The sequence below is a fragment of the Hylobates moloch genome, unplaced genomic scaffold, assembly GCF_009828535.3.
Source record: "Hylobates moloch isolate HMO894 unplaced genomic scaffold, HMol_V3 SCAFFOLD_1, whole genome shotgun sequence".
In the NCBI taxonomy this organism is placed as follows: domain Eukaryota; kingdom Metazoa; phylum Chordata; class Mammalia; order Primates; family Hylobatidae; genus Hylobates; species Hylobates moloch.
In genome coordinates this window covers 185,865,029-185,889,145 of record NW_026652276.1, presented here as the reverse complement: position 1 = coordinate 185,889,145, position 24,117 = coordinate 185,865,029, and the positions used below count along the sequence as shown (strand labels likewise).

Genomic DNA, 24,117 nt, shown 5'->3' with positions numbered 1-24,117 from the left:
AGCGAGACTCCGTCTCAAAAAAAAAAAAAAAAAAAAAAAAAAAAAAAAAAAAGAAAGCACTCTGGACAAACTGAGCCCACTCTACTTACTTTAAGAAACTTGTAACTAATGTGAATGAACTATTAATTAACCTCTATTTAGATCCACCAGGCTTACTTGAAATATGCCTTGGTCATATGTACATGTAATGATTATTGCTTAGTGGGGAAAAGCTGGTGTTCTTTGTTGTTGCTGTGTAAGTGTTGAGCAGGTGGTTGTCCGCTTCATTGAAAAGAACCTGACTGGACCAACAATGGGGAATGCAAATTTGGAGCTTTCTTGACATTGGCCTGTTTTTTTTCCCCTGTAGGAGAACTGCGACACATCACCAAGCTGAAGCCCTGGAGCCTCTTTGATGTACTTGTGGAAAAGTATGGCTGGCCCCATGAAGATGCTGCACAGTTTACAGATTTCCTGATCCCGATGTTAGAAATGGTTCCAGAAAAACGAGCCTCAGCTGGCGAATGCCTTCGGCATCCTTGGTTGAATTCTTAGCAAATTCTACCAATATTGCATTCTGAGCTAGCAAATGTTCCCAGTACATTGGACCTAAACGGTGACTCATTCTTTAACAGGATTACAAGTGAGCTGGCTTCATCCTCAGACCTTTATTTTGCTTTGAGGTACTGTTGTTTGACATTTTGCTTTTTGTGCACTGTGATCCTGGGGAAGGGTAGTCTTTTGTCTTCAGCTAAGTAGTTTACTGACCATTTTCTTCTGGAAACAATAACATGTCTCTAAGCATTGTTTCTTGTGTTGTGTGACATTCAAATGTCATTTTTTTGAATGAAAAATACTTTCCCCTTTGTGTTTTGGCAGGTTTTGTAACTATTTATGAAGAAATATTTTAGCTGAGTACTATATAATTTACAATCTTAAGAAATTATCAAGTTGGAACCAAGAAATAGCAAGGAAATGTACAATTTTATCTTCTGGCAAAGGGACACCATTCCTGTATTATAGTGTATGTAAATGCACCCTGTAAATGTTACTTTCCATTAAATATGGGAGGGGGACTCAAACTTCAGAAAAGCTACCAAGTCTTGAGTGCTTTGTAGCCTATGTTGCATGTAGCGGACTTTAACTGCTCCAAGGAGTTGTGCAAACTTTTCATTCCATAACAGTCTTTTCACATTGGATTTTAAACAAAGTGGCTCTGGGTTGTAAGATGTCATTCTCTATATGGCACTTTAAAGGAAGAAAAGATACGCTTCTCATTCTAAAATATGCGTTATAAATTAGCAGTCCCATTTGTAATTTTGCATATTTTTAAAAGTACTTTTAAAGAAGAAGAGCAATTTCCCTTTAAAAATGTGATGGCTCAGTACCATGTCATGTTGCCTCCTCTGGGCGCTGTAAGTTAAGCTCTACATAGATTAAACTGGAGAAACGTGTTAATTGTGTGGAATGAAAAAATATATTTTTGGAAAAGCATGATCATGCTTGTCTAGAACACAAGGTATGGTATATACAATTTGCAGTGCAATGGGCAGAATACTTCTCACAGCTCAAAGATAACAGTGATCACATTCATTCCATAGGTAGCTTTACGTGTGGCTACAACAAATTTTACTAGCTTTTTCATTGTCTTTCCATGAAATGAAGTTGAGAAAATGATTTTCCCTTTGCAGGTTACACACAGTTTTGTTTATCCATTTCCTTAAAATTAATTGTAGACTCCAGGACACAAACCATAGTAGGCAATACAATTTTAGAATGTAATATATAGAGGTATATTTAGCCTCTTTTAGAAGTCAGTGGATTGAATGTCTTTTTATTTTAAATTTTACATTCATTAAGGTGCCTCGTTTTTGACTTTGTCCATTAACATTTATCCATATGCCTTTGCAATAACTAGATTGTGAAAAGCTAACAAGTGTTGTAACAATAATCCATTGTTTGAGGTGCTTGCAGTTGTCTTAAAAATTAAAGTGTTTTGTTTTTTTTTTCCAGACATTGCCTTGGTCATTGCCCTATAAATGATAGAATCAATGAGCATTTGCTATCAGAGTAGTGTCACTAAAACTAAATACCAGCATTCCTGTTGCAGCAGATGTAGTTGTAGAACATGCATTAAGGCTTATTATAAGGAAATCATTTATTGTTTTTTAAGGGCAGAAGGGATTTAGGAGAAAAGCTACAGTATAGATTGATTCTCTAGAATTTCAGTGATCCCTTTTCATCCATGGTTCACCAAAAACATACTAACTGCATTTGTTTGATCATTGCAAATTTAAAACAAAACAGCATTTGCTGTTAGGAAACAAGACACATAACCCTCTTAGGAATTACCATTATATCACATCACCACTGTGAGGTTGAATGGATCATTCATTCCTTTATGAAATTTGCATGCTAAGTTTTTCTAATGAGGCTGTAGGTTTCCATGTAAATTCTGTGATAGTGGTTGTAGAATGGTGATACTATCTGTGATTTCTATAAGAAACATCCTTACAAGAACCGTAGAGCACAATTTATATCTTCCCTAAGTGTAAAAGGATTTTTATCAGGGTGATAGTATACTTGAATGAAATTTGTCTAATGCAGTTTTTGCTCGTGTTGGAAAATAAACTAGATTATGAATTTTTACAGGTGTGTCCCTTATGATAAAACAGCCTAACTAGTTTATAATACAGAAACAGTTGTTCTAGAAGGAATATACATTTGTATTAGGCATAATACGGCTTTATCAGATTCTTGGCGGCTTATTGATAAAGAATGCACAAAAACTAAATGAGAACCACTGGTTATGCTAAACACTATAACCGCTCTCTGACTTCAGTTGAAATTCCTGTCTTTTCCTTTCTGTAGTCCATGTGAAATCTTCATGGAAAATGACAAGCAGTGGATCACATATGTGTTTATAGTAGATACAGGAGCTGGCTATCTAGAAATTTTTGGAAGACAGAACTGCCCAAAGGCAGAGAAAAGGTGGATATAAGATCTTCAGAGTCATCAACTTCTTAGGTGAAAACCAATTTACTAACTTGCTTCTTCCCATACCTGGACCATACATAACTAGTTACCAGGATAAAGTAAGGAAACTTTCCATTGGAGTAGAGAACTTCAGTTTCTATCCGTAGTTCAGGTTATTTCCTAAATTATCCTTTTTTCTCCCCCTTTTAAATAACTTGAATGAAATTTTGGTAGAAGACCATATTTTAGAGTATATACTTCATCAAGGAATCAAAATGTGTTAAGATTCTGCAGTTCACACAAAAGCTTCTGTATGCATATTTCTGTAGTAGGCACATTTCAAGCCAGTGAAGAATTTAAAATGCTTAGAAGGACAGACCTTTTAAGAAGAATATTTTTATTTCACACGCTAGTTATCTTTATTCAGTTTGTTTGAAACTATCAATCAGGATAGATGATGTAAAACCATTTCTTCTCAGACAAATGTTTCTTTACTAATACCATAAGTAGAATTTCGTTGGACAAATTGAGGATGGCAAACTTGGCCTATGTTCTTCTAATATTTGAAGCTGTGATTAGGATTGAGCCCTAAGTGAGCTGCATTAATGTACCATCATCATCATTAGCTAATTTTCAAAAGGAAATAGGAATTCACATGACTGAATGAGGTCACTCAGTCATTTTAGTGTTTACTTTCTCTGATGCACAGAATTTGTATCCTGTGCCACATTATGTCAGGTAATTGGATGATGAAAAATGTGTTGATAAACAGTATCATTATTATTGGATGTACTTACTGAATCCTCCTCAGAGGTAGAAGACACAGGCTGGGAAATTTTAATTTTTCGAAGATTACAACTAGCATTTTGTATTTTAGCAATAAAAACATTCACTTAAGAGGCCATTTTCATTTCACTGAGAGATCTAGGCATAATGCCTTTTTTCTTTAGTTTTGTACACCCAAGATAAATTTTCCTGTTTTGGGCAAACTACTGATATTTTCAAACAAACAGTTGTTGTACCTTGTATTCAAGAACTACTGTAATGCATTAGTGGTCTGACTTCATTTTGTATAATGCCAGATCCTTAATTTACCCAGCACAATCATTTCAGTAGTTTCCTATGGCTCCTGCAAAAATGCAAACAGAAACCACCACAGGAACAGCCCCTTGCTGCCTCCTGTTGCTGAGGTAGTAGTCGCTAAAGAAAATTGAAAGCTCCTTACAATCTATATTTGAAAACTAGAACTTCTGTAGAAACACACAGATCCCGACCTTAGAAGTTGTACAGGACAATTTGGTAAAACTGACATAATTGTGATTTATTAACATGAATTAAAATGCCCAACCAGTGCTTCAATGTGACAGTATATTTAAAATAAAAAAGAAATTAAAGGTCATATACTGTACTACTTTCACAAAGATCACACAGTTTTGCAAAAGACTTGTCATATGTACAATGCTATATATCAAATGAGAAAAGCTGTAAGCAATTATATACGCAAAAGAAATGCAGTATTTACAGTTTGTCAGGAGACATTAGAAATCATCTATACATTAAATTACATTTTGCTTGCAAATAACTGGTAAAACAAAATAAGCCATGTCCACACCAAAATATAAAAATCTGTATTGCATTTTTATACCTAAGATGCATTCACAGAACTGCTGCTGACAGGAAAGGAAAAAAAAAAAAAAAGAAGAAAATCCTCGTAGTGCCATTACTTAGCTGAGTACTTAATGTGTATGTATAAAATAATAGAACATTCACTAAATGAATTTAACTGCAAAAATAAAATTTAAAGATCATACAGCATCAAATCAGCATCAGATCTGCCAGAAAAAACAGCTGGAATGTTCACTTACTTACAAAATAAAGATACCTAATACTGGCTTAACAGCACATTTTTTAAAGGAATTTTAAAAAGCAAAAATGAGAAAAAAAAATACAACGAAAGAGCACTGGTGTTTTTTATACAAAGGTTCATGTACAAGCTTTAAAAAGTACCTTAACAGGTACATATGAAATATACAGTTTATCTTACAGAACATTTAAAAAAATGTTTTTGGAGTCCATTTTAATGCCACCCTGACCCATGGTAATTGTTTTGAAATGTTGGTGGCACCTGTGCTCTGTGAATTGGAATCTGTCCAGGCACTGGAGATGCCTGCTGAGGTCCTTGAACCCCATGTGGCAGGGCCACAGAGCCAGGATGAGGACAGAACCCTGAAGCAGTAGGTGTTGGAATACTGTTTGGTCCTTGGGGCTGGAGATGAGGACCTGTGACAGGTAATGGACAATGTGGCCCTGTTCCAGAAGGCTGGTGCTGGGGTCCCGGTCCCAAAGTGGTATGATGTGTAGCTTGTGAGGGATACGGTGGTACAGCTGGATGTGCACTCGAAGGAAAAAGTGGAGGTCCTTGATGAGGTGGGTGGTGTAAGGCTTGAGCTGATGTGGTATGATGCCCAGAAGCCAAAACACTGGAAGGTGGCGGCGGAGGGGGTGGTGGGGGTGCTGAATTTACAACATGCTGGTGTTGTGCTTGTAGACCTTGGAGTCCTGTGGAAGGATGGGGTGGTGGATGGTGATGAGGGGCAGGAGGGGGTGGGGGTGGGGGTAAGTGGTGTCCAGCAGTTTGAGAATGAATGTGCGACCCCGGGGTGACCGCATGAACAGGCCCTACTACATGTGCTACAGAGTGTTGCTGATGGGAATTCGGCTGTTGTACAAGGTGCGGTCCTGGAGCAGGTGGTGGTGGTGGAGGAGGGGGGACTACGGCAGCAGCAGTTTGATGGTGAATGGTAGGGTTCTGAGAGGGCAAAAAATGCCCTGGAGTCACGTGGTGTCCCGGAACTGTTTGCTGGCTTGTGGTGCCAGGAAGTGCTTGATTTGGTCCTGATGTAAACACAGTTTGTTGAGAAAGACTACCTTTGAGCTGATTATAATTCTGAAAGTTTGCAGAGGGCTGCTGGTTTTGATAGTAAGACGAAGAAGAAGGAGGTGGAGGAGGTGGAGGGGGTGGTGCCGTGCTGTTCAGACTTTGTTGGTTAAACTGACTGTATGTTGCTGAAGATTGTCCTGAGGGTGTCTGTGTAAATAATGTTCCAGAAGTTGCCTGCTGAGTATTGGCTTGAAGGTTCTGTGCTGCTGGATAAAAGTTTCTTTGAGGCTCTCGCTGAGGTGTTCCAACTTGAGGTGACTGTGAATGATGAGGCCTGTAGGGAGATCCTAACTGCTGTGAAGGAGGCTTTGGTGAAAGATAACCAAGCTGTACAGGTGTGTGAGGCGTGGATGACTTTGGAGGATTTTCTAGGTGAGGTGATGGAGGACAGTGCAACTTTGTTGGTGCAGAAGGCAGCTTTTGTGAAAGTTGCTCAGATGAATTACGAACATGTGTCTGAGGAGGATGATTCTTTGAAAGTGCTTGGCTGTTACTTGATAGCTGTTTCTGTTGGAGCTCTGTTTTTAGGTGAACACCGTTTTCAGCTTCGGATGCACTAACTGTGGAGTCCCATTGGGGATCTGGTTTTGTGAGTATTTTCCCGTGTGCTTGAGCAGGAATTACAGATCCAGGTGAACCAGGCTATGAAGAGAAAACAAATTATATACATTTAAGGAACATTTTGTGTACCTTGAGGTTTATTCTTGTTGGTATTTAATACTACCTAAATATTAATTTTAATGGGGGACAGGAAATAACATCCTGGATACGTCAATTATGGAGGCTTGGGATGTTAAAAGGCCAATATTTTTCAGTTGTTCAAAAAGTTCTGAGAGTGAGCTTAAAGTGAATTCTCTGGGTTAATTTTTATTGAAGACAAGTTGAGGAAATAATTAACTTTACTCTGCCTTTTTACCCCTAAGCAATGAAACCTGTTTTTGAGCATTATTCTGAAAGAACTCCAATAGCAAGTTTCAATTTTATAATTGAAATTTCCATACCCAAGGATAAATTGATTTGGGTAAATGAACTTGCTCCCTCAAACCATTTTGATTTTTAATACCTTTTCATTTTCCTTATACACTGTTCAGATATAAATCAAGTATAAGACTGTTTAAATGTCAATCATCAAAAACAGATAAATCTCAGATTCCTTGTCTTCAGTTTCCAATGATTTACATGCCATACTAGATTATTACATCTTCATGAACCAGGATGAAGATGTCATTTCTTTTAAATGATAAAATGACCTTTTGTTTTTAGATAATTGGCTGGTTAAGAATTTCATGACAAGGCTATGAATTTCCTAGACACCACTAGAATAGAGGTGGAACATTTGAAGAAAATGTAAGCTGTTGAAGTGTGCTTAGAAAACTTGAATGTTTGGTCAGAGTTATCCATCACATGTTCAGTAAGAACAACAAACGAAGTAGTAAACACAATTGAGTATTTTCTGACAGGAAAAGTGTCCAGAAGTCACAAATTGATACTTGATACAGCAGAAAAACACTGCATATTATAACCATCAGCTTTTCTGCACTCAACCTAAAGTCCTTTGGAACCCATCGAAAGGTCAATGTTATTACCTTGCTCATTTTTGAAGGACTTTTACAAGGATTTTGAGAAGTATCTGGGGATGGACATTCATTTGTAGTTGTGGGTTCTGGATTTTCAGGATCAGGGTCTATAAAGCAGAAGAAACCTATAGTAAGTATAAAATTACACAATAAACACTGTTTTAACACCACAAAGCAACATACATTCTACTATCCAAACCAACTTTTTATAAAGGCTCTCTTGTCCGATTTTAAAATGTGTTAAAGAATAACATTATCGGTCGCCTGTTTACTGACCTTCCATAAGTTCACTGAAAGAAGGGACTGGGCCCTTAGCTTGCAACTGGGGTATGTGATTTGAATGAGATGAAGGTGAAGACTGAACATGACTCGGTGAACATGAGACACATGGTGATTCTCCCCCTAGAGATGAAGCAGAGCAGACCCAAAGAGAACATTAGAGCTGCAAAGAACGAGGATGCAGAGTGATTAACTGACTCCACTTTCTGGTGAAGGAACAAGCTCACTTACCACTATCTTTATCTTTTCGGTGATCACTGAGAAGTAAAGCTCTCTGATAACTCCTTTCTCTGACTTGTTCCACTGAAGTTGAGGCAGTCCTTTCAGAGAAAAATCACATTATTCTCTATTGAAAGAAACTACTGCTAGTTACACTGTTGCTTCATAGTCAACATGTACTGTCAGACCAAGGCTTTTGATCTACTGGGAAAATGCTTTGGTGTTAACCTTTGAAAATAGTTAACCTTGGCAGGGCACAGTGGCTCACGCCTGTAATCCCAGCACTTTGGGAGGCCAAGGTGGGCAGATTACGAGGTCAGGAGTCTGAGACCAGCCTCGCCAGCATGGTGAAACCCCATCTCCACTAAAAATACAAAAAAAATTAGCCAGGCATGGTGGCGGGTGCTACTCGGGAAGCTGAGGCAGGAGAATCGCTTGAACCCGGGAGATGGAGCTTGCAGTGAGCCAAGATTGCGCCACTGTACTCCAGACTGGGCGACAGAGCAAGACTCCAACTCAAAAAAAAAAAAAAAAAAAAAAAGTTAATCTTCTCTTATTTTGCTGACTGCTCCCAGAACTGAGATTATTATCCTTATTTGAAGGACTCAATTCCTTTGTCTCCAGCAATTTATTGGTAAAAAGAAGGCAAGGAGTTGAAGATAATATATTAACATTGAGAATGTCACTTCAGGTTACCAAAGGTACCAAAACATGCCCCTAACAAACTGCTATCAGGATTGCATGCTTTCAGGTGGAAAGGGGACCAAGGAGCAAAGTGAGTGTGGCCGCCTGCCATTTGCCAAGATCCATCCTATATGCAGCTGCTCCTATTCCTTCTGAAGAAGCACTAACCCTGGTTGTTCTTTCAAGGTAACTGGTAGGGGTTATAAAGGAAGTCTGCAGAACTGTTGACTCTGATAAAAATTCTTTGGAGAGAATATTTGTGTGTAAAGTATGAATAAATTACCAAGGAATAAATACAATCGACACTTAACAACACAGGCCATACACAGCCGGCTTAAAATCCTATTAGCAGAGAGAATCTTTTAAAATTGTGACCACAAAGCACTATCAGCTTAGCCTTGGGAGAACAACAAATAGGAAGAATACTTGAACAAAAGCTTGTTTTTCTTCCAGAGTAGCATACTTCAGAATGGGCTTACCACTGAACTTCTGGTTCATTCTTCTCACTGGCAGTAGCATCCTTAACAGGGCAGTTATTGCTAGTTTCTTCAGAAGTGGCATTATAAACTGTAGCTGGTGTTGGTAAAGGTAGGCTAGCAGTGTGTTCCACCTGCTCCCCATTCTCATTACTGCTGGCACAGCCATCACCATTGTTGCTCAAGCTTCCACTTGCATGGGGTGATACACTAATGAGTGGAAAGTTCTCTGTCTTAGAGCCACTTTTCCTAGCTTCACGTTGTCTCTTACGGTATTCTAATAGAGAAACCTTAAGCAAGAAAGATAAGAAAAAGCAAATCTTTTATTCTTGTTTTTTATGTAAGAACCAATGCATTCTTTTTTGTCTAAAGAGAATTACTATATTTACATTAGGAAAATTATTTTAATTGATTCTGAGCAAATAATTAATAATTATCAAATGCCTACTATATTCTAGGCATTGTACTTAGATGATTTACATACATTATCTCATTTATCCTCACAACAACCCTATGAAATAGGTATATTATCATCCCCATTTTATAGATGAGGAAATTGAGTAACTCACTCACTCAAGGTCACACAGCTGGTGAGTGTTGGAGCCGGGATTCGAACCTAGGTCTTACTTGAAAGCCCGTGCTCTTTCCACTATACTACATTGCTTCCCACAAAGTTGCCAACTGGACTCTGTTATAAAAATTAAAAGCACACATCACGAAAATTCTTGGACTTGCAAAGCAATAAGCCTACTAACAAAATAAGGGCTATAGTTTCTTTTGAAATAAGGCATTCTAATTATCTCAGTATGTCTGCCGACCAAATAATGGGAAATCAGGGAACTAACTTAATATTTAATACATTAACTATTAGCAAAATAAAAACACTCTTACATCCATGACCTAAATACTGTAGATATTATAGATGAGGAAAGAGGCATTTCCTCTATACAAGGGTGCTTGCTCAATGTACAATAAACGTAATAACACAAATGTTATTCAAGTCTGTGTTTTTGGTTGGGGAGTGCCTCGTTTTAAAAAATACTCATTTGGTGAAATAAATAATCTTTAGATTTTTTCTGAAACCATGCTGCTTACAAGGATTTCCCATATTACTAGAATTTTTTTACTTTTCTGTAAGCATTTTCTAATTAAGCCAGCATTTACAAAAGGTTTAAAAATATTAAAAATGTAACTTTAATAACTAAATTAAGAATGCCTTACATAATACATCTACCTAATTCCCCTCAGTAGTAGTATGAAAAAAACTATTAAAAGGACTATAAATTGTTAAATTTGTAACCTTTTTCTTTTGTGGTGGATTCTGGGGTGTGCAACTCCCGTCGATCAAATTGTCATTAACAGTCCGTCCGAAACCAGATACAAGCCCATCTTCGGAAGTACAAAACACAGTTGTTTCCATAAACATGCCTCTAGTATCATCCTGCATCAGGCACTTTGACTCACTTATTCGGAAGCCTCCTCCAACCTCCAACTGATGCGAGGGTGTCAGGTCCCTCAAGTTGGAGTTCACTGAGAAGTTAACTCCTGTTCTGTCAGGGCTCTTTACCCAGGAAGAATATATTGTGCCCCGTCCAGAGTGAGTCGAGTCCAGTTGGCTGTTGGGCTCAGCCCTGTCATGTGCAGGCGTTTCCAGGGTTTTATGTAGGGCAGTTGGCTCAACTGCATCAAGTCCTAGCTGAAGGTCTGACACAGGTTCCTTTTCTCCAGGGCACTGCCTGTTGACTTCAGTCCTACTCCTAGGGCTCGTATAACCGATAGTCTTTATTTCTTGCAGACCCAGTTCAGTTAAATTGGAATTTCTAAAAGGCCCCAATGTTAACATGGTTGAAGATCTGTCATATCCCTGTTTACAAATTAAAAAAAAAAAAAATTATACAAATAATCACATCTTGGGACTGTTTATTTCAAAATTTACCAGTAATTTAAGGAAAGCAATGTAATAGGAAAAAAACTACCAATTCACGCTTTTTAAGTTAACTTCTTACCTCTTGACTATAAGTGCGTCTCTTTATTTCTGGAGAACTTTCTGGGGAAGAAATATTCTGTATATAAAGAAAGAATTAGAATTGAAAATTTAAAAATACGTAAGTATATCCATAATAATTATAGAAATGAAAACAAAATGAAAAATACACAGACTTTGGTTTTAGATCGTTTCCTGTTTATTTCCATTTCCCAAATAAGACTGCTTTAAGATCAATTTGATACACACATTTAGTCTGCTGTGTATATCAACAAGATGAAAGTTACGCTCATTTTAGTAAAAATAAAAACATCTAAATCATATAAATAAATTTTTCTGATTTTTAGTTTCTTACAACCTTTTTTTGTTTTCTCAGCACACTAGTTGTTAAAGGAGGGGCAAGAGCTCTTAAAAGAAATCCCATCCCCCCAAGTGTTGAATTTTTTTTTCTCCATTAAAATTTCTCACCTCAAAGTGCATGGTATTTCCTGGTGTACCAGGAGTTACTGGGGTAACTGGTGAATATATGGGTTTATAACCATTTCTACAAGTTTCATCATCTGATTTTATCCGTGGAGGCGTGGCAAAAGATGGGTCCATAGGAGTAATATCGGTGTGAGTTGGTGTAGCATACGGGGAAGGAGTAGGTGTGGAGGTTTCTGAGTAAACCGAATCTAGCAACTGATAAAATCTTCGTTTTTTTAGTGGTGTAGTTAAATCTGTTGGTGAAATAATAATCTGTAAGAAATTACACTGTTGCTATTTGTTAAAATCTGTCTGTGTCACATTCTGGGAAAGATAAAATATAAACAATGGCAGTTATGACTTTTACCCCAAAACTAAATTTCAAGGTTTTAAAAAAAATGGTACTAACATGAAGCAGTGCCCCCCCTCCCTCCCCAATTAGCAAGCATTACCTTGCCTGGAGTTACAGGCCTAGGGGTCTCAAAGTATCTTACAAGTACCGATGTTACTTTAACTGATTTGTAAGAGTCCTTGTCTGTCTGAAAAGCAGCCAGTCCAGACGCCTTTAAAAATTCATAAACCCCAACATACGTGGTATTGTGAACTGGTATCTTCAGCCAAAAAATACAGAGGACGGAAAAGAGAAAATCTCTACAACAATGTGCTTCTCTTCTAAAGTGCATACCAGTAACTAGAGTATGCCTGTTGTAAAGCTATACGTATGCCCTGCCACATTTCTCAAACCAAAATTCTGAAAAAAAAATTCTACCTGGAAGGGAACAGCTGTCATTTAGTAGTAGTGGACTTTTATTTTCACCATTGACTGCAGGACTTCTGGATCTTTCTTGACAGGGTGAATTAAATCTATGTAAAATTGCTGAATTTTCTTCTTCCAGAGCTTGTTTCAACCATCGCTGAATAAAACAGAATACATGAATGAACAGGAATCAGTTTGTAGCTGTTTTTATAGCCTGTAAATACAGAGCCGATTCCAAAAGCATTTCACTACCATGGATGGTAGTAAGGAATGAGTTGACATTTGGCTCATTCTACATTTTTACTTCCAAAGAAAAGTTTACCTTCTTGCATGAACCAGAAATGTTTTCAGTAGGTTCTTTTCTTCTCCTTTTTTCTGAAAGGAATGGTGAAGTAAATCTAATATAATGCTTCGGAGTAGAGTATACATGGGGGCTGTAAGTGAGACCTGGTAAAGAATTGAGTTGTGTAGCTAACACTTCAGGATCTGTAGTTATGCGTAGAGGCCTTTCTGAAAGGCCATCTGAAGGTTTTCCTGTCTTCTCATTCTTCTCACTTAACCATTCATTGACCAAGTGCTAGAGAAAAGAAAAAAAATGGATCATTATATATGTAATTCCAAATTCTCCTATTGAATATTCTAATATCAGATTTGAAATTGGTGTATTATCTAAAATGATAAATTGGGTAATTTAAATTATATGTGATCAAAATATCAGTATGTCCTTTTACATTTTCTTAGTTATCTACTGTTATTCTGAAACTTTTTACCCAATTATTTTGTAGAATAAAACGTATGGTTGCTTTTTAAATATTTACATTACATGAAATTTATATTACTTTTTTTTCTGAGACAAGATCTCTGTCATCAGGCTGGAGTGCAGTGGTGCAGTCTCAGCTTACTGAAGCCTCCGCCCCCTGGGCTCAGGTGATCCCTCCACTTCAGCCTCCTGAGTAGCTGGGACAAGGCGCTCACCACCACGCCTGGCTAATTTTTAAAGTATTTTGTAGAGACAAGGTCCGCTATACCAGGCTGGTCTCAACCCCTGGGCTCAAGCAATCCTCCCGCCTCAGCCTTGCAAAGTGCTGAGTTTACAGGTGTGAGCCACCGTGCCCAGCCAAGCTTTTTAATATAGTTACAACTAGAGACACATCAATACCATTTTATTAAACACACTAAATTTAGGTTTACTACTGCTTCTATTATAGGTATAAAATGTTCCATCTGTTAGAAAAATCGGATTTTAGGCAGTGTTTTCCTACAATAGCTGCCCATCAGAATCTCCTGGAGATGAGGACAGTGCACAGTACTTTTTTTGAGAAAGGGTGAGTTGCCCAGGCTGGAGTGCAGTGGCACGATCATGACTCACTGTAGCCTGGACCTCCTGGGCTCAAGTCATCCTACCACCTTAGCCTCCCAAGTAGCTGGGACTACAGGTGTGCACCACCATGCTCAGCTAATTTTTTTGTTTTTAATTTTCTGTAGAGACGGGGTCTCGTTATGCTGCCCAGGCTGGTTTTGAACTCCTGGGCTCCAGTGATCCTCCCAGCTTAACCTCCCCAAATGTTGGGATTGCAGGCATAAGCCACCACACCTGGCTCACGATACATATATATTTAAAAGTCACCATTGACAATCCCTGATTTAAGGGATTTGGAATATCTCTTAAGGTTCTTGTGCTTTGAAATTTTTCATAGTCATTAATTCTGCTGATTCTCTGATCTACAACATACATAATACAGTCTCAACTGGCTATATGAATATACCTGACCCTGAAGTATAAATTACTACTTTAAAAAAAACGAGTAACTTCATATTGTTATCTAGTTAGCAAATGATATTTTAATTTCTAAGTCTAAATGTAATTTATAGAAAATATGGCTGGGTGTGGTGGCTCATGCCTGTAATCACAGCACTTTGGGAGGCTGAAGCAGGTGGATCACAAGGTCAGGAGATGGAGACCATTCTGGCCAACATGGTGAAACCTGTTTCTACTAAAATACAAAAAAATTAGCCGGGTGTGGTGCTGTGCGCCTGTAGTTCAGCTACTCAGGAGGCTGAGGCACGAGAAGCACTTGAACCCAGAGGCAGAGTTTGCAGTGAGCTGAGATCACACCACTGCACTCCAGCGTGGGCAACAGAGCAAGACTCCATCTCAAAAGAAGAAAATGTATAGAACTTAGTATGTGTAAATGTGCATATGTATACACACACACACACATTTTAAAAATCTACCCATCCTTTTTTCCAAAGGTAACCACTATAAACATTTTAGCATCTTTTCTGTCCCTCTGTATATAGAACTCCATTCCTAGGACAGCAGTAGAACGCAGTAGTGAAACACATGGAGTCTGGAGCCAGACTGCCAGGAGGGTGAATCCTGGCTTTGCCATTTACACTGTGACCATGAGCAAGTTAAGTAACTTTTTTATATCTCAATCTTTATCTGTAAAAGAAGGGTTGTGACAGAACCTAGTTCTATAAATCCTAGTTCTATAAATAGGATTGTTATGAAGACTAAAAGTTCAATAACATACATAAAGCTCTTAGAACAGTATTTGGCACAGAAAAAGTGACTGTATTAAACTTAATGAGGCCTTTAGGGGAAATCATGATAATTTGGTACTCTGTCAAACAGTATGTTGTTTAAAATAACAAAATCTGCAGGCAAAAGAGCTTTTTAAGAGAATCAGATAGGATGTAGAAGCCTACATCTCAGACCAGGGATTTAAATAAATTTATAATACCACAACTTTGTTAAAAGTTTAATAAAAGGTAGGGATTATGTCGTATTTGTAATTGAGAAAGTAGTTTCACTTCTTCTAAGCCTGAGGTTTTTTCTTTTCACTTTACAAAGTTAGAATTTTTTTGTCCATTGTTACAGGCAAATATTGGGTTGCTTAAGCTACGGCGGTACAGTAAGGAGAGTACAGACTTCGAATTAGCAACAACTGTGTTTAGATTGTCTCTAATGAAACCTGTGACTTTGGCAAGTAAATTATTTAACTTGTGCCATTAAAATATAATCCTGGGTTCATACTAGAATTTTACTAAACGTACATGTCATGGTTTAGCAGCATGCCTACAAACTGTACTGAATTAGGTAAGAACAAAGACAGAATAAATGAAATTTCAAAGTAAAGTGTATGAGAAGTATACATTCATGATCTACCCCTAAACAGCATAAGGATTACCACATTTTAGTACCTCTGCCCCAATCTGCTGTACTCTAGTCAGAGTGGGAGACAAAGAGCAGCTTCATTAGGATATTCTGTTATTTCTGATCTGAAAAAGCTCAGGTTGTTTCCCGTAATTGCTTAAGTCTAACCGTAGTGTTTGAGATTTTTATTAATAATTTACACCTAAAACTACTCTTTCTTATAAATTTTCTTGGTACATTCTGTAGAAATCAATTTCTTCACATTTAATTCTTATAATCTACCTATACAATGAAATTTATAAAAATATAAATAAAGGATAACACATGTAAAACCAGTTTCAGAGAAGTATATATTTTGTACATAGGCAAACTTATTTAAAGAAATCATGAATTGCAACACTAAAAAAGTCCTGATAAACTGAATGTAACTTTATCTTCACAGTAATGCAAACATTTATATTAATTTTACAGTTTTGGAATTCTCATTCTTAGTTTAAAAATCTGCAAGTATAAAAACTGCCTCTTATTCTGTTTATTATGAGGTCTTAAAAATCTAATTTTTAAAACACCAATATAATTAATATAAGAAACTGTTAGAAAAAGTTCTTACATTCATTAGAATCATACCTTCTTTGTTTTGGGGTACTTTGTAGGACATTTATTAAGTGCTGGAACTTCAGTTTCAGTAATTATTTCTGCTAGTGCAGTTTCAGTTTCTGGTTCTATTGTAAGTACAGTATTTTCAATATCATTTTGTTGTGAAGTAACTTCTATATCAGGAGAAGATGGCTGGATATCCGAACACATGCTGACAGTTCTGTGTCTCCGACGCTGCTGTCCAATGTGAGTCCTACTCCGAGAAAAACTTTTTCTCTGTTTAGTTCTATTTACTTTGGCAGGAGTTGGCTTGCTAGCATTTTCTTCTTTTGCTTGTTCCTAATTAAAAATACAAGCGAATGCAACTTTTTATACTACATATATATAAAGTTTAAATATAATAGCATTAATCTACTTCAGAAGCCAACTTTCCAGAATTTTTGAATTCTGATATACAATAAAGAACAGAGATAATATATAGTCTTTTATCTCAAGCTGAAACTCCCATAGGATCTGAAAAATGCTATTAAAAAGCTAATAGACATTATTTCAAATTCCTTATAAGTAATTAATGCAAGTATAGACATTTTGTTTGAAAGTGTTTAAGAAAATAAAACTAGACCTGAATAAATAATACCTGAATAACTTCAGCATCACTGACAATCTGTGTATCTTTACATTCAGTTTTAACTTCAGTTTTGGCTGTGCTGATCCTTTCCAAAGCTTGTTCTCTTCTTTTCTCTCTCTTTTCAAGTCTGGCAAAAGCTTGCAAAATTGCTTCCATTTTTCTTTCTTCTCTTGTCTATGAAATTTAAATTTTAAGTGACATCATAAATATCATTGCTCAAAAGTAAAATTGTCCAAATGTTTGTGATAAATGTAAAAAATAATTGCTATGATACTATTAGCAGACTACTTCTATTATTGGTGGATATAGGGAGAAAAAACATTTCTGTTCAAGACCTTTCAGAATTCCCATCATCTTGGTAAGCCCTGTTAATTGCAAATATTTCATGAAGGAAACACTTGGATGACTGAGTGTTAATGATAAGGGCAAAACAAAACAAACAAGCCTCAAAAATTACTTTGTTTTACCAAACCAAAAATCTTTTCTCTTAATAATACAGAAATCAGCCTTTTAAAAAAAGATCCAAAATCCCTAAGGTAATGATACGTTGAAAAGGTAAAATACATATGCACTTGAGCGAGTATATTATTGACATACTGCAGCAGGATGTTGTGAGGTAAAGTCTTGCATTTAAAAATTATGAGTCTCATTTGATAAGTAACTCTGACTCCAGGCAAGTTAACCTTTCTGAGACAGTAATATGTGGGTAATAAAACTTGAACTTCTCTGAGTTATTTGGTTCCAGCAGAAAATATGAGGTTTTCAAACAGTAGTTGGAAAATGGTGGGCATTCTGTATGTTAATTGTTATTTCTACTTTAGCCCTCTTGCCCTCCATTGTAATTCTTACACTGACAATTCAAGACAGGGACTGAGAAACAGCCAAGTGTTCCTTTGAGCATCAGTTCTCTATCCAAAGAGAACATTAAGACCCAGAGCCTTGACCAGTAGGCCTGGCAGATGCCTCAGCTCTAAACCAGAACCAGGAACCACATCCATCAATTGTCCAGTTCTTAAAATGAAAAGAACCAGGTCCTGAGGCTCAGATCCATTTGTGTTTCCTTCTTTATTACCATCGATGTAAGGAAGAAAGATCAGAAACTCAAGGTCTGGATGCCATAGTCTTCTCAATATTGGAGCTTTAGTTCCAGTAATTACCAGCAGAGATTCCAGCCTCAAGATACCTACACTTTGGAAACTACTGTTTACCTGTTCCTATATTTTTGTTGTTGTTGTTACACTCAGCAAGGGAATAAAATACTATGTCAACAAAAGTACTCTAATAATGCTTCTAAGTTTCTAATTTGTTACAGCAAATTTCCATATTGCAAACATGACTCTGAGGAAACTGAGGTCCAAAGAGGTAAGGTTCTTTGTTCATGGATTACGTATCTGCATCTCACTTCTCCTAGTCTGGGACGGGCAAACACTACAATAGCACATGCAAAAGATGGTTCTACTTGTTCACTGGAACTGAAAGTTTTACAGCTGAGTTCTTTCCTTAAAAATTCCTTATTTTGGGGCTTTTAAATTACCTTTACCCCTTTTTGTCGTGTGGCTCTCTGTAGAACTTTTTATCAGGGCTTCTCTAAAACCCTGAATTTAGAAGAGGAGAAATTGGAGTAACTAAAAAGATCATTTTCCCAAACTGCGCTTTACCTGATGAACCTGGTTGGAGAGAAGGGATCAATTATTACGGTTATTTCTTTTCAAAAAATTTAAAATAAAAAATTTGAGGAAAGTACATTTTTCCAGAAGAAACAAACTTGGCAAGAATCATTGTATGTGTAAAAGAAAAAACTACCCAAAGGTGGGCACCCAAGGAAGATATTTTTTGTAGTATGATTATCCTGGGTGTTCTAAGGTAAATACAAATTTATGCCAAAAGAGTGACATAGTCCAATATTTTCTTGTTTGAGATACAAGAAATATTTTCTTGTTTTGGTCACAGATAAAACTATATGATATAAACATTCAATTAAAAAATCAAACTCCCCTGTAAACACTACAGCTAATTTATAGTCAGAGCAAAATCCTGTATTTAGAGATGCTTCATAATCTTCTAGAGTTGATCAGGATCTTAAAAAATAATGTGGTACAATACTGCTGAGGAAACCAAAGGCCCATGTGTATTAAGTGACTCATTTAAAAGCAGAGCCATAATTACTATGCACGTTTCCTGGCTCCTAATTTACTCTTCTTTCCAATTACTGCCGCTACATAAAGCAAAACTCGTCCTACATTACTACAGCTGGGTAAGAATAAAGCTTAAGCACTAAACATTTCCTAACAGCTTTAAACCTAGCTTTATCTTAAAATACACAAATATTTTGGAATATAAACATGCCTGGTTTTCTACATTTATTCTTAGTTTCTTAAAGGTCATGTCATTCAGCTTTTCTAGTCACCATTACATACAGTACATTCTTTGACACAGCCATGGTATATGGTACCTATTTAAAGACAAAATTTGCCACCCATGTTATAGCTCTAACTGAAAAATAAGTTTTATTCTTTGAGGTAGTTAGAGCTGACTCTAGAGATAGAGAAATTAGGATTCCTAATTAACCCCCGCAGACTTTCCATAGCCCCTAACACCTGTGCTATATAAACTCGATAGATTTCCCATGAAATCTATACATTGTTTTTGACATATGTCTTAGTTTATGGTTTTACAAGAGTAAATACCGAGCATTGTAATTTCCTATAAGCAGTCTGCTTAATAATATCCCCATCATAAAGCAAGACTCCCATCTCCACAAAAAAAATTTAGGCTGGGCGCGGTGGCTTACGCCTGTAATCCCAGCACTTTGGGAGGCCAAGGCAGGTGGATCATGAGGTCAAGAGATCAAGACCATCCTGGCTAACATGGTGAAACCCTGTCTCTGTTAAAAAAAACCAAAAATTAGCCAGGTGTGGCACGCGCCTGTAGTCCCAGCTACTCGGGAGGTTGAGGCAGGAGAATCACTTGAACCAGGGAGGTGGAGGTTGCAGTGAGCTGAGATTGCGTCACTGCACTCCAGCCAGGTGACAAAGCGAGACTGTCTCAGGAAAAAAAAAAAAAAGTAGTGTAACATGGTAGCATGTGCCTGTAGTTCAGGCTACTCCAGATAGACACTGAGGCAGGAGGATTGCTTGAGTCCAGGAGTTGGAGGCTGCAGTGAGCTATTGGTCATACCACTGCACTCCAGCTTGGGCAAAAGAGCAAGGCCCTGTCTTTATCTTAAAAAAAAAAAGGAAAAGGAAAGCCAGAGCCCACCTACAAAATCACCCTATTCTTTGGTCTTGAAATAGAGAAATTAAATGATTCCTTGCTCAAAAAAACTTGTTACCGTTTTATATAAGAAAGATAAACTTATAAATCTAAAAAGATGGGTAAGATTATTTGTTACCAATAAAAATCATTCCAAAATAACACGTATGGCTTGTGTGGTGTCTCCATTTCCTCTATCATGTGATGACTGAATTTATACTCATGGCAATCTTTATTATTTTGATACTCGTTTGTTATTCCCTCTACCCCATTCTCTACGAAAGCTTCTCCAGAGCAGTGACCTGGCCTTCTTTGCTCATCCGATATCTCAAATGGCAAGCACTCACATTTTTTTTAAATGAGTAAGAACCGTGTGTACATTATGTCAAGCACGTATCACTGTTACTTAAAGACATGTAACTAACTGGAAGCATTTCAACAATTCTGGAAATCTTGAATTTATTAGAAGGCAGCTAAAGCTAATTAACCTCATTTTGTTTGAACTGAGTACCTAATAAAAATAGGTGGCTGGACGCAGTGGCTCACGCGTGTAATCTCAGGAAAATCTGACAATTGTGTCAAGTTTTTAAACACGTACACTGGGAATCTGAAAAGGAAAGATATGGTACAGTGCTCATCACAGTAAACTGGTCACGGCTCTTTTTCACAAAGCATCTCAAATTATACTTGCATGGAATACTTCTTGATGTGAAGGATGAAAGCCGAGAAAATTGTGGAGAATCCTGCACAATCCAGGGTAAGGCCTCCAGATTATGCATTACCTGAACTACAGGGAAGCTTCATTCAGTTCACATTCATGGGCCTGTATCTGTCTGTCTTTCCTCAAGTGGTTGTTATGAACATTCATTTAGCTCATTTATTGATGGTCTACTTTTTTGCACACCATTTTTTATTCCCCTAGGAGCCAGGGCTACAACATGAATAAAACTTAAGTTTTCTCCCTCATGAAGTTTATACTGTGGTGGTATAAAAATTCTAGACTATCATACCTGCTTGACAAGTCCAGTAATCTCTTGCCTACGTGACTTCCTTGTCATACCCTTTCACTGTTTCTCAAATGTCCGTCCTTTTAAATATGAAGACCACACTGAATCATCTTCTGTGGACTCAATTTTAAGCAATCTGACAATATAGGCCATCATATATTACCAAGATTATATTCCCAAAGTACCTTATGAGGGTTATGAAAAATTATTTTGGAAATATTTTAAAACTACAAAGGAGACTGTTTTCATGCCATTATAAATGGTGGAGGAAATGTTTTTTTTTTTTTTTTTTTTGAGCCTTTCACTATCACCCAGGCTGGAGTGCAGTGATGCCATCTTGGCTCACTGCAACCTCCTCTTCTGGGTTCAAGTGGTTCTCGTGCCTCAGCCTCCCAAGTAGCTGGGATTATAGGCATGTGCCACCATGCCTGGCTAATTTTTGTATTTTTAGTAGAGATGGAGTTTTGCCATGTCACCCAGTCTGGTCTCGAACTCATCGACTCAAGTGATCCACCCACCTTGGCCTCCCAAAGTGCTGGGGTTACGGGCCACCAGGCCCAGCAACAAGTCTCCTTTAGTATTTAAATCTTTCAGAAGTTTGCTGCTTTTAAAATGATCACTTTAAGCTACAGGTATACCCCCCAGTATCTAATCCCCTTCCACATGTACTGTTTATATGACAAGATTACAGCCACCTAGCCCCACCTCCACAAACATACTAGGAGGACACTCAGTAGTGCCCCTGGTTTTTGGAATCAAGTGAGTATAAACAGTCTACTGTATTTCAGACTACTAGGCTTATGGTAAGATTTTCCTAATGTACAATAACCATGTAGTTCCACATAACTTAGCCACAAATTTGCTTTTGTAAAAGCAGGTAACAACTTCTTAAGGAAAATAAAGACAAAATATAATGGATGGAAAAAGAAAATGTTCATAAAAGAAAAATCCAAAAGGCCAAAAGGGGTAGAGGTAATGGAAATGGAAATGAAAAGGCTTTCCATCTTGGCCACATAAATATTCTTTCATGAAATCTTCATTCCTGAGTATTTTGTGTGACCTATAGCCAACTTTATCTCCCTAGTAGCCCTCTCCTCCTCCAAAAACAGCCTATAATCCCAACCAAATATATTTACAGCTCTCTCCAGGATTTCCCCCTGGAAAAATACATTCCATGAAACTTTGTCATAAGCTAACCTGTATTTGGTTAAACCCTACTCAAAAGGTCCATCATAAATATAAATACAAAAATATATTAAATATACATAAATATAAATATGTATTACCTAGAGTTCATGAAACAATCTGATTTCTCCCCAGCTATAAGTTATCTATCATATTTATATCTCCTTCACTTATTGCTGAGTTGCATTTATTTTTGTGAATACTTCTAAAAACAGAGATACTGCCTTGTCTTCCATTCTCATTTAAAAAAATGAAGCCAACAACCAAAATACATAAATACCCTGGTGCACTTTTTGGAAATTCAGCATGATTTTAATCGGTGGTATATGAAATTATGTATACAGGTTAAAATTGCCAATTTTGTATTTTTCAAGCTGTACTACAAAAGGATAGGGTGAAGTACAATGGATCCCACTTATTCACAGGGGATACATTTCAAGACCACCAAAGCATGCCTGAAACTGCAGATAGTACTGAACCCTATATATACAGTGCTGTTTTTTTCCTATACATACGTAACTATAACAAAATGGAACAATTATAACCATATACTGTAATGAAAGTTATGTGAATGTGATATCTCTCTCAAAGTATCTTAATATTTTGAACCTCAGTGGGTAACTGAAACCTGGGAAAGCAAACCTGCAGATAAGGAGGGACTACTGTACATTTAAATTTGGTGATTACATGGAGTTTATCTGGGAGGATGTTACTACTGACTTGTATTCCAATCTGATAAATATACATGATACCGAGTCTAGGTGAGCATCTTAAATCTGAAATGCTCCAAAATCCAGAACTTTTTGATGGCCAACATGGTGCTCAAAGGAAACGCTCATTGGAGCATTTCAGATTTTTGGATTTGGGATGTTCAACTGGTAAGTGGAATGCAAATATTCCAAAATATTAATCCTGGAAAATTTCTGGTCCTGGAAAAGTAATACTCAACCTGTATCTCCATAATGGTTTGGAAGTCCATCTTGTCACAGGTGGAAATTTAAATCAGTTTGACATAAGTTTCTCAAAAGTAGTATGCTACCATCTTTATTCTACCTAGTTTTGGTTGTCCCTCTTTGTCACTTTTTGACTTGACGTTATCTGAGTACTGATGTTAATCTAACCAATATAAAAATCAAGACTAGGAAAATAAAAGGTGATTCATTTTAAACTTTTCAAAACCAAATATAATACTAATACTTGGGGGTGGGGAACTCTACTAATTGCTTAGGGATCCTAGGATGCATGTTTTTCATTCTGCTTATTTGACTACATCAAAACATTCTGTAATGCAAACATCAAAGCAAATGAACCAATTAGAAGTAACAATTGTGATGACTTGGAGAGCTATGGGTCAGGAGCCAAGGATTTTTAGATTTTAATTTCATATCCTTTCGAAATACCGAATTAAAGACATTTATACTTTGCAAGTTTTCCACATTTTATTCCCATGAAAAATACTCAGTTTCATATCCACCTTAGTGGCAGATGGCAGAATATATTAAAATGGATATAAAAACTTTGAAGTATTCATCTTACTATAGCATACTAATAAGAAAAATCAGGACCAAAAATGGATTCCAAGTAAGTAAGCCAATATACATATATATTTTCTAAGTTCCACCAAGTTTAACATTGAGTATACAATTCTCTTTTTTTTTTTTTTTGGAGATAGAGTTTCGCTCTTGTTGCCCAGGCTAGAGTGCAATGGCATGATCTCGGTTCACTGCAACCTCCGCCTCCCAGGTTCAAGTGATTCTCTTGCCTTAGCCTCCCAAGTGGCTGGGATTACAGTCGCATGCCACCATGCCTGGCTAACTTTTTTGTATTTTTGGAAGAGACGGGGTTTCATCATATTGGTCAGGCTGGTCTCGAACTCCTGACCTCAAATGATCCACCCGTCTTGGCCTCCCAAAGTGCTGGGATTACAGGCGTGAGCCACTGAGTCCAGCAA

The 24,117-nt window shown here is 37.1% G+C and overlaps 2 protein-coding genes across 28 annotated transcripts in view; one reads left to right on the top strand and one right to left on the bottom strand.

Annotated features, from left to right (window-relative positions):
• SRPK2 (SRSF protein kinase 2) overlaps positions 1-1,993 on the top strand; it is a 297,326-nt gene extending 295,333 nt beyond the window's left edge. For 18 of the 20 annotated variants that reach the window (XM_058425650.1, XM_058425632.1, XM_058425642.1 and 15 more), the window contains one exon: positions 350-1,993. In XM_058425650.1, coding sequence (XP_058281633.1) covers positions 350-534 — 185 coding nt within the window. In that variant the 3' untranslated portion in view covers positions 535-1,993. The remainder of the gene's footprint in view (positions 1-349) is intronic. The other 2 variants (XR_009209073.1, XR_009209080.1) reach the window with 2 other exon arrangements.
• A 1,342-nt stretch (positions 1,994-3,335) lies between these two features.
• KMT2E (lysine methyltransferase 2E (inactive)) overlaps positions 3,336-24,117 on the bottom strand; it is a 100,609-nt gene continuing 79,827 nt past the window's right edge. For 4 of the 8 annotated variants that reach the window (XM_032761310.2, XM_032761311.2, XM_032761307.2 and 1 more), the window contains 12 exons: positions 16,732-16,896; positions 16,125-16,433; positions 12,660-12,914; positions 12,350-12,494; positions 11,584-11,834; positions 11,138-11,194; positions 10,432-10,995; positions 9,135-9,421; positions 7,984-8,072; positions 7,750-7,875; positions 7,483-7,580; positions 3,338-6,538 (listed from right to left, as the gene is read on the bottom strand). In XM_032761310.2, coding sequence (XP_032617201.1) covers positions 5,033-6,538; positions 7,483-7,580; positions 7,750-7,875; positions 7,984-8,072; positions 9,135-9,421; positions 10,432-10,995; positions 11,138-11,194; positions 11,584-11,834; positions 12,350-12,494; positions 12,660-12,914; positions 16,125-16,433; positions 16,732-16,896 — 3,852 coding nt within the window. In that variant the 3' untranslated portion in view covers positions 3,338-5,032. Of the gene's footprint in view, positions 6,539-7,482; positions 7,581-7,749; positions 7,876-7,983; positions 8,073-9,134; positions 9,422-10,431; positions 10,996-11,137; positions 11,195-11,583; positions 11,835-12,349; positions 12,495-12,659; positions 12,915-16,124; positions 16,434-16,731; positions 16,897-24,117 lie in introns of all 8 variants that reach the window. The other 4 variants (XM_032761309.2, XM_032761308.2, XM_032761312.2 and 1 more) reach the window with 3 other exon arrangements.